General features: G+C 39.7%; 1 protein-coding gene across 1 annotated transcript; it reads right to left on the minus strand.

Moving 5' to 3' along the window:
* Positions 1-197: 197 nt before the first annotated feature.
* Positions 198-8,514, minus strand: LOC117250240 (uncharacterized). Its single transcript, XM_078166013.1, has 5 exons — positions 8,061-8,514; positions 6,014-7,346; positions 5,852-5,918; positions 4,214-4,388; positions 198-3,063 (listed from the first exon to the last, which is right to left on the minus strand). Exons 1-5 carry the CDS (start codon positions 8,230-8,232, stop codon positions 1,730-1,732), a joined length of 3,081 nt encoding a protein of 1,026 aa, XP_078022139.1. The 5' UTR covers positions 8,233-8,514; the 3' UTR covers positions 198-1,729.
* Between the last annotated feature and the right edge of the window lie 496 nt (positions 8,515-9,010).

The following is a 9,010-nucleotide window of genomic DNA, read 5'->3' on the forward strand; positions in this document are numbered from 1 at the left end:
TTTTTTACTGTAATAAAAGGAGGAAATACCAAAAACAGGCAGTTGAGGACTGGAGAAAAAAGAGTAAATGAATAAATAAAACAACTTACGAAATAAAATAAAATATTGATTTATGTGTGGTTGCCTAGCAACAGGTTCCAGAACCAATGTGGCTAGCTTGCTGTTTCCCTTGCTTTACATGGTTTATAGTCTGAGCACTTTTTTATGAATTGACTTTTATTGAAGATGTACAGAACACATACAGCAGCATTCACATTCATTAATTACCAAAGAAACTATAACAGTAGAAACTAGAACACAAATGTAAACTTATTACAAAGGAAGTTCTGTACTGAAATGCAGTATTAAACAACACAGGAGAAAACTAATAAAATAAGATGAATATCATAATAATACAGTCTATGGTTATAGTCTGAGACTTCAGGTGTAATGTGGTATTCTTGAATCACCACCTTACAAAGCTCATGTCAGAATACACACATGCAGGGTTCCCACAGTCATAGAAAACCTGGAAAAGGCATGGAATTTTGTTGTGTATAATGTTTACAGTAATCTTCAGAGCATATCTTTCCACATAATGTAACGTAACAGCAAATGTATTTATTTTCTAATATAATGTAATGACAGTGTGATTTAACACTAGGGCTCATGAATCCCAAATTGTCCATCATTGTGTGAATGGTCACAGAGATTCTATTTTGTATTTATTTTACTGCCGATTTGTAAAGAAAACATGCCTCACAAACCCACCTGCATATTTTCTCTAAAAATTAAATACAAATAAGTTTTTGTATTTAAATTCTACATTTTTTTTCTTGAATTTTCTTTGTTAGAAATATTTTTTTTTCCTTTAAAAATTTGAAACAAAGCATGCAGTGGGAGTCATGTCTTCTTTGTAAAAAAAATGTACATTTTTTTGCAAATAATTTTTCTTGTAAAAATGTTCTTCTTTCTTCAAGACTTCTTTAAGACACTGCGTATGGCATTTTTTCTTTTCGAACGCACATGGGTGGATTTAGGCAACAAAAGCACATGGTTGGGTTTAAGAAAAAAGAACAGGGTTTGGCAAATCTGACAGGACAGGAACACCGCTATATATATTTTTTAATTTCAGAGAAAACATGTGAGTGGGTTTGGGATGCATGTTTTGCCAAAATTACACAATTTATCACAGCCAGAAATTATTTGTTATTATTTGTTAATTATTGTTATATTTTCAAAAATACAACGGTCCTTGAACACCTCATGTGCAACAAATGCTTCTGTCAGGAAAAAATGGTCACTAAATCTGAGCTTCATCTTGACATTTCATCAAATCGCTTTATTCTACATTTTAAATTTGGCTAAAAATAAACCGTTTGCACAAACTAACCAGCAACTTTTTCAACTCCAGGAGTTTGTCTTCAACTTTTAATATTCAACCATCAAAGGGTAAGCTTTAAAAATCTAATAACTAATTTTCCACTGGTCACTCTGGAAAGTTCAGGTAAAAATCTCTGTAGCTTTGGGAAGGGTCAAAATAAAAAAAAATAAAAAAAAAAAAAGTAAATTTTATTATAAGCCCTTGAAAAGTTTTGATATTTGTCCATAAACCTGTATGGGAACCCCGCACATGAAATCAGAAAAACGTTCATTGCCCACACTCCTCTCATTGCTCGGACTGATTAGTTGCAGCATCATGTAGAATACAGCTTCTCACCTGTGTGGCTGCTCATATGCCTTTTCAATGCTAATCTTTTCCCACAAGTTTGGAAAGGCAAAGCTTCTTCCTCTTCAAGTGTATTTTCAAAGCACAGTTATTTCTGAAATCTTTGCCACATGATTTGCAGGAATACGGCTTCTCATCTGTGTGGACCGTCATGTGCTTCTTCAAATTCCCCATGATAACGAATGTTTTCCCACAGGTCTTGCAGGGGTACGGCCTCTCACCTGCATGTAATCTCATATGAACCTTCAAGGCACAGCTCAGTCTGAAATTTTTCCCACAAGTCTTGCACGTATACGGCTTCTCACCTGTGTGGATTCTCATGTGGCCTTTCAGGTGAGCGCTGCATTTGTAATGTTTCCCACATATATTACAAGTATACGGCCTCTCACCCGAGTGAGTCCTCATGTGAACCAGCAGGCCGCTACCCCATTTGAAACCTTTCCCACATGTTTTGCAGCAGTACGGCGTCTCACCTGTGTGAGTTCTCATGTGAGCATTCAAGTCGCATGCGTTGTAAAAACTTTTCCCACACGTGTCGCACGCAAACCGCTTCTCGCCTGTGTGGGTTCTTCTCATGTGGGCTGTCACTTCAGCATTACGTCTGAAAGATCTCCCACATGTCCTGCACATATATGGTTTCTCTCCTGTGTGGATTTTCATGTGCTTTCTGAACTCTGACTTCTGACAGAACCTCCTCTCACAGATGCTGCAGGAATACGGTCTGTCACCGGTGTGGAGCGTCATATGAGCTTTTAGCGTTGATGTCCGACTGAATCTTTTCCCGCACTCGTTGCAAGCATACGGCTTCTTGTCTATGTGGATTCTCAGGTGTCTTCTCAGTGATGACTTATGCTTCAAGTCCTTTCCACACTTGTCACATCTGAAAGGCCATTTACCTGCAGGAGTATGGCTCTCTAACAAGTTCAGGCTGTTTACACTGTCACTGCTTTGGTGATGTTTTTTGTTTGGTTTTGGCTCTGCGTTTCTGGTTGATCCTGAGTCTCCGTGCTCGCCTCCTTTCTGATCTTGGCTCAGAGAATTGTGAGACAGGTGGTCACTGTGTGCTTCTGATATGACAGAGTATATAACTGGCACTACAGACTCGTTCTCTGCTGTATTTAGAGCTTCATCAGGGTTAAAGTTCAGAGTCAGATCATTACTGTATTCACTTTCCTCATCTGTAGGAGTCAACATAAAGGCATCAGCCTCCTGCTTCGGTTCAAGCTGCTCCCTCTCCTGACTGGTGCAGAGTTCCTCTTGTTCCTCTTTAATCTGATGAGGCTGTGGGTCCTCTTCATCCAGACTGGAGTCGGCGAGAACGTCCTCCTCCTTTAAGACATGTTGCTGTGGGAGATCTGGAGGGACACAGAACACAAAACAGCTGAAAGATGTTTTTGAAGAAATCTTCAAACTCTCACTCAGGCCAGCCTCCCAGCAAACTTAGATCCCCTACAGTTTGCATAGAAAGCAAATCGATCCACTACACTGCATGTCACTCTGTCGCACCATAAAGGGAAAAACACCTACGCCAGGATCCTCTTCATCGGGTTCAGCTCAGCGTTCAACACCATCAGATGGTCAGGGCGGGCAGTCACATATCAAAACCAATCTCAGTGAGAATAGGTGTACCCCAGGGCTGCGTCCTAAGCCCCCTGCTGGTCACCCTACGACTGTACTTTTAGATTTAACACCAACCACATTATCAAATTTGCTGATGAGGTGGGGCAGCTAACAGCACAGTGCAATCTCAACAATGTGGCTCTCAATGGAGACAAAACCAAACAGATGGTGATCGATTTCAGGAGCTCTGGCTGGCACCATCATTTGCCCATAATCATTAATGGAGCAGCTGTAGAGAGGGTCAGTAACACCAAGTTTGTGGGTGAGCACCTAGCGGACAACCTGACCTCTACCATCAACACTTGGCCAGAACCAAAAAGGCAAAACAGCTGCTCCAGCCCCTTCTGGAGCCCTAAGGAGGGCAGGTCTACCCAATCCAGCCCTCACCACCTTCCACAAGGGACACCACTGAGAGTACTGTGACCTATGACCTTACGCCCTGGTTTGGAAACTGCAATCAGAATCAGACAACTTTATTAATCCTACCAGGGGCAATTTGAACAGCTTGCCTTGCACACATACTGTAACATACAGTAACACGTAGACACACAGATAGATGAGTAATAAATAGGGGAAATCAGGGAAATAAGGAATGCTGGAAAATATAAAACATATAGAGCACAGAAGGTTAGATATAAAAAGCTAACAGATAGTGGAATATCTGTTTATCTATATATAGTTAGATTGCTGGGACTGGGATAGCAGCAGTTTGTCTGTTTTTATGTATATATATATATACACACACGAGAAAAATGACAATAAACTTAATTTTGAAAAAGAAAATGGCACCACTGTGATGCTCGAGAAAATTAGTTCCATTATTAATAAAAACTTGGATAAATTAACAATTGAATTGCTCTGTTTTATGTTGAGAAAGTAACACACCTATCCTGTGAATCTTTATCTCAGGTTTCCAAACGATATCCAACAGTCTGCGCTGACGGCCGATCTCTTCTTCATACGCAGTTACTGTTTTCTTAAAAACTCTGAATATTTCTTCCGCAGCAGCAGCGAGACGGTCGTTTATAAACTCTTTAAAATGCTCAGCTGAAGACATTGTTGTTTAATAATTTAATTAATTAATACTCGTCTGTGCTGAGGTTGTAACTCCAGCGACATGAGCATGAAAATGCCGCGAAAGGCGCTAGCGCTTGTGTTATTTACTTCCGCTGGAGTCACACTGATTAGTTCCGGAAGTGCAGTGAGCTGATACTTTGTTCCGCTTCCGTCTCTCTCCCTTAATTTCACAAGTAGGAATTGTTACATTCCTTCACTACTACATTTAACTGACGACTTTTTGAGGTGTTTCGCACACACTAATTTTGACTAAAAATAGGGTGTATCATAGATATCATATACAGTAGATACCTCGTTAACGGCTTCGGCCCGTTTCAGCGATGCGTCAACGTCGCCGCCATCTTGGGGAGGTCACGGCCGGCTGGCTAGCACTGTTGTGTATGGAGATAAGAACAGAAACCAGCTGGTTCAGATTAACATTATAAACAACACAAATATGGCTCATTCATAAATGCAACCTCAGTGATACATATATATGTATAAATAAGATTTTTATTGAAGATGTATAGAACACATACAGCAGCATTCACATTCATTAATTACCAAGGAAACTCACTAGAAACACAAATGTAAACATCGTACATGATTTAAATTACAACAGAAGTTCTTTTAACTAAATTTTAAATTGAAATGTATTAAACAACACAGGAGAAAATTAATAAAATAATACTATATCATAATAATAATAATACAGTCTATGGTTATACCACTTTTTCAACGACTGCTTTTACTTTCACCATCAGTCACACACATCTGCTGCCTTGAGGAACAGAATTTGCTTGTAGTCTGAGACTATTCTTGAATCACCACCTCACAAAGCTCATGTCAGAATACACACATGCAGGGTTCCCACAGTCATAGAAAACCTGGAAAAGTCATGGAATTTCTTTTGTGTATAGTAAAATGTTTACAGTAATCTTCAAAGGATATCCTTCCGCATAACAACGTAACAAATTTATTTACTTTCTGATATTTTTTAAATAAGATAAATATAATGTAATGACAGTGTGATTTAACACTAGGGCTCATGAATCCCAAATTGTCTATCACCCACCTACATATTTTCTCTAAAAATTAAATACAAATAAAAGTTAAATTTTTTCCCTTGAATTTTTTGTTTAAAGAAATATTTATCTTTTTCTGGAAAATTTTGAAACAAAGCATGCAGTGGGAGTCATGTCTTCTTTTTAAATAGTGCACTTTTTTGTCAAGAATTTTTCTTGTAAAAATTTTCCTTTTTCATTAAAGAAATGAAAATAAATAAATAAACACAACACCTAAGGTATGTTTTAAAAATGTAATAACTAATTTTCCACTGGTCACTCTGGGAGGCTCAAAGGAAAAATATCTGTAGCTTTGGGAAGGGTCAAAATAAAAACTTTTTTAAATTTTTTTTTTTTTTAATTATTATAAGCCCTTGAAAAGTTTTGATATTTGTCCATAAACCTGTATGGTAACCCCGCACATGAAATCAGGAAAACGTTCATTGCCCACACTCCTCTCATTGCTCGGACTGATTAGTTGCAGCATCATGTAGAACATCATCTCTCATGTTTTGCAAGCATATAGTTTCTCACCTGTGTGGCTGCTCATATGCCTTTTCAATGCTAATCTTTTCCCACAAGTTCAGAAAGGCAAAGCTTCTTCCTCTTCAAGTGTATTTTCAAAGCACAGTTATTTCTGAAATCTTTGCCACATGATTTGCAGGAATATGGCTTCTCGTCTGTGTGGACCGTCATGTGCTTCTTCAAATTCCCCATGATAACGAATGTTTTCCCACAGGTCTTGCAGGGGTACGGCCTCTCACCTGCATGTAATCTCATATGAACCTTCAAGGCACAGCTCAGTCTGAAATTTTTCCCACATGTCTTGCACATATACGGCTTCTCACCTGTGTGGATTCTCATGTGGCCTTTCAGGTGAGTGCTGCATTTGTAATGTTTCCCACATATATTACAAGTATACGGCCTCTCACCCGAGTGAGTTCTCATGTGAACCAGCAGGCCGCTACCCCATTTGAAACCTTTCCCACATGTTTTGCAGCAGTACGGCGTCTCACCTGTGTGAGTTCTCATGTGAGCATTCAAGTCCGATGCCTTGTAAAAACTTTTCCCACACGTGTGGCACGCAAACGGTTTCTCGCCTGTGTGGGCTCTTCTCATGTGGACTGTCACTTCAGCATTACATCTGAAAGATCTCCCACATGTCCTGCACGTATATGGTTTCTCTCCTGTGTGGATTTTCATGTGCTTTTTCAAGTCTGGCATCTGACAGAACCTCCTTTCACAGATGCTGCAGGAATACGGTCTGTCACCAGTGTGGAGCGTCATATGAGCTTTTAGCGTTGATGTCCGACTGAATCTTTTCCCGCACTCGTTGCAAGCATACGGCTTCTTGTCTATGTGGATTCTCAGGTGTCTTTCCAGTGATGACTTATGCTTCAAGTCCTTTCCACACTTGTCACATCTGAAAGGCCATTTACCTGCAGGAGTATGGCTCTCTAACAAGTTCAGGCTGTTTACACTGTCACTGCTTTGGTGATGTTTTTTGTTTGGTTTTGGCTCTGCGTTTCTGGTTGATCCTGAGTCTCCGTGCTCGCCTCCTTTCTGATCTTGGCTCAGAGAATTGTGAGACAGGTGGTCACTGTGTGCTTCTGATATGACAGAGTATATAACTGGCACTACAGACTCGTTCTCTGCTGTATTTAGAGCCTCATCAGGGTTGAAGTTCAGAGTCAGATCATTACTGTATTCACTTTCCTCATCTGTAGGAGTCAACGTAAAGGCAGCAGCCTCCTGCTTCGGTTCAAGCTGCTCCCTCTCCTGACTGGTGCAGAGTTCCTCTTGTTCCTCTTTAATCTGTGGAGGCTCTGGGTCCTCTTCATCCAGACTGGAGTCGGCGAAAACGTCCTCCTCCTTTAAGACTTGTTGCTGTGGGAGATCTGGAGGGACACAGAACACACAACAGCTGAAAGATGTTTTTGAAGAAATCTTCAAACTCTCGCTCAGGCCAGCCTCCCAGCAAACTTAGATCCCCTACAGTTTGCATAGAAAGCAAATTGATCCACAGAGGATTCAATATCCACCTCACCCTGTCCCACCTTGAACAACTTCCTGTCACAGAAGCAGCAGATGGTCAGGGTGGGCAGTCAAAACTAATCTCAGTGAGAACAGGTGTACCCCAGGGCTGCGTCCTTAGCCCCCTGCTGTTCACCCTGCTACCTCCGACTGTACTTTTAGATTTAACACCAACCACATTATCAAGTTTGCCGAGGACACAACAGTAGTGGGACTCGTTGGCAACAGGGCTGAGGTGGGGCAACTAACAGCATGGTGCAATCTCAACAATCTCTCTCAAAGGAGACAAAACCAAACAGATGGTGATCGATTTCAGGAGCTCTGGCTGGCACCATCATTTGCCCATAATCCTTGATGGAGCAGCTGTAGAGAGGGTCAGTAACACCAAGTTCATTTAGATGGTTGACAGTGCAGGTATTAATGTGAGGTGATTAAATTAAAGTGTAAGAGCAGTGCAATTTAAGTTAAATATATGTACAGATACCAATTCAGACAGATTTTTTTCATTTTTTGGGGGGTAGAAGGTACTTAAAAGTAAAGGAAATAAGGAATGCTAGAAAACATGAAGGTTTTCTCACCTATCCTGTGAATCTTTATTTCAGGTTTCCAAACGATATCCAGCAGTCTGCGCTGACGGCCGATCTCTTCTTCATACCCGGTCACTGTTTTCTTAAAAACTCTGAATATTTCTTCCGCAGCAGCAGCGAGACGGTCGTTTATAAACTCTTTAAAATGCTCAGCTGAAGACATTGTTGTTTAGTAATTTAATTAATTAATACTCGTCTGTGCTGAGGTTGTAATTCCAGCAACATGAGCATGTGAATGCTGCGAAAGGCGCTAGCGCTTGTGTTGTTTACTTCCGCTGGAGTCACACTGTTGAGTTCCGGAAGTGCAGCGAGCTGACACTTTGTTCCGCTTCCACTGAAAGTAAAACGTCTCTCTCACTTTTACGCTCTCACTTAATGTCACAGGTAGAAATGTTTACTGTCCTTTCACAACTACATTTAACTGACATCTTTTTGAGGTGTTTCGCAGACGCTCATTTGGAATAAAAAGTCGGACAACTAGTAAAGCGGGACATTGACCCTTCGCTAAGTCCCGCCCCCGGACGCAGACTGGCCAATCATGACATCCCAAACCTGCCAGCACGTTTTCTTTAAAATTCAAAGAAAGATTTTTTTTTAAAATATAAAAATATTAACAAAATATTTAAAAAAAACAAAACAAAACAAAAAAAAAAACACGACTTCCAAACTGCCAAATGCTTTCTTTCAAATTTAAAATAAAGAAATATTTATTTTAAAAAGAATTAAAGAAGAAAAAAATTAAAATAAAAAGTTTAGAAAAACATTTTTTTAATTCTGAAAGAAAATATATAGCTGGGTTTTGAAAAAAAAAAATCTTTAAAAAATCAGCAGGAAAAATAATTACAAAATAAAATTCCTCAATCTATTTACACAGTACTTTGGGAGTCATGATCCTAAATGTTAAATCACACTGTCATGACATTATATTTCTCTTATTCAAA

This window comes from Epinephelus lanceolatus, chromosome 24 (genome assembly GCF_041903045.1).
Source record: "Epinephelus lanceolatus isolate andai-2023 chromosome 24, ASM4190304v1, whole genome shotgun sequence".
NCBI lineage: Eukaryota > Metazoa > Chordata > Actinopteri > Perciformes > Serranidae > Epinephelus > Epinephelus lanceolatus.

Excerpts from the sequence above, each read along its gene's own strand:
- LOC117250240 (XM_078166013.1), bottom strand. The coding sequence starts at position 8,232 with ATGTCTTCAGCTGAGCATTTTAAAGAGTTTATAAACGACCGTCTCGCT. Across the intron at positions 7,347-8,060 it reads AATAAAGATTCACAGGATAG|ATCTCCCACAGCAACAAGTC; the intron begins GTGAGAAAACCT and ends GTGTCCCTCCAG. Across the intron at positions 3,064-4,213 it reads GATAAAGATTCACAGGATAG|ATCTCCCACAGCAACATGTC; the intron begins GTGTGTTACTTT and ends GTGTCCCTCCAG.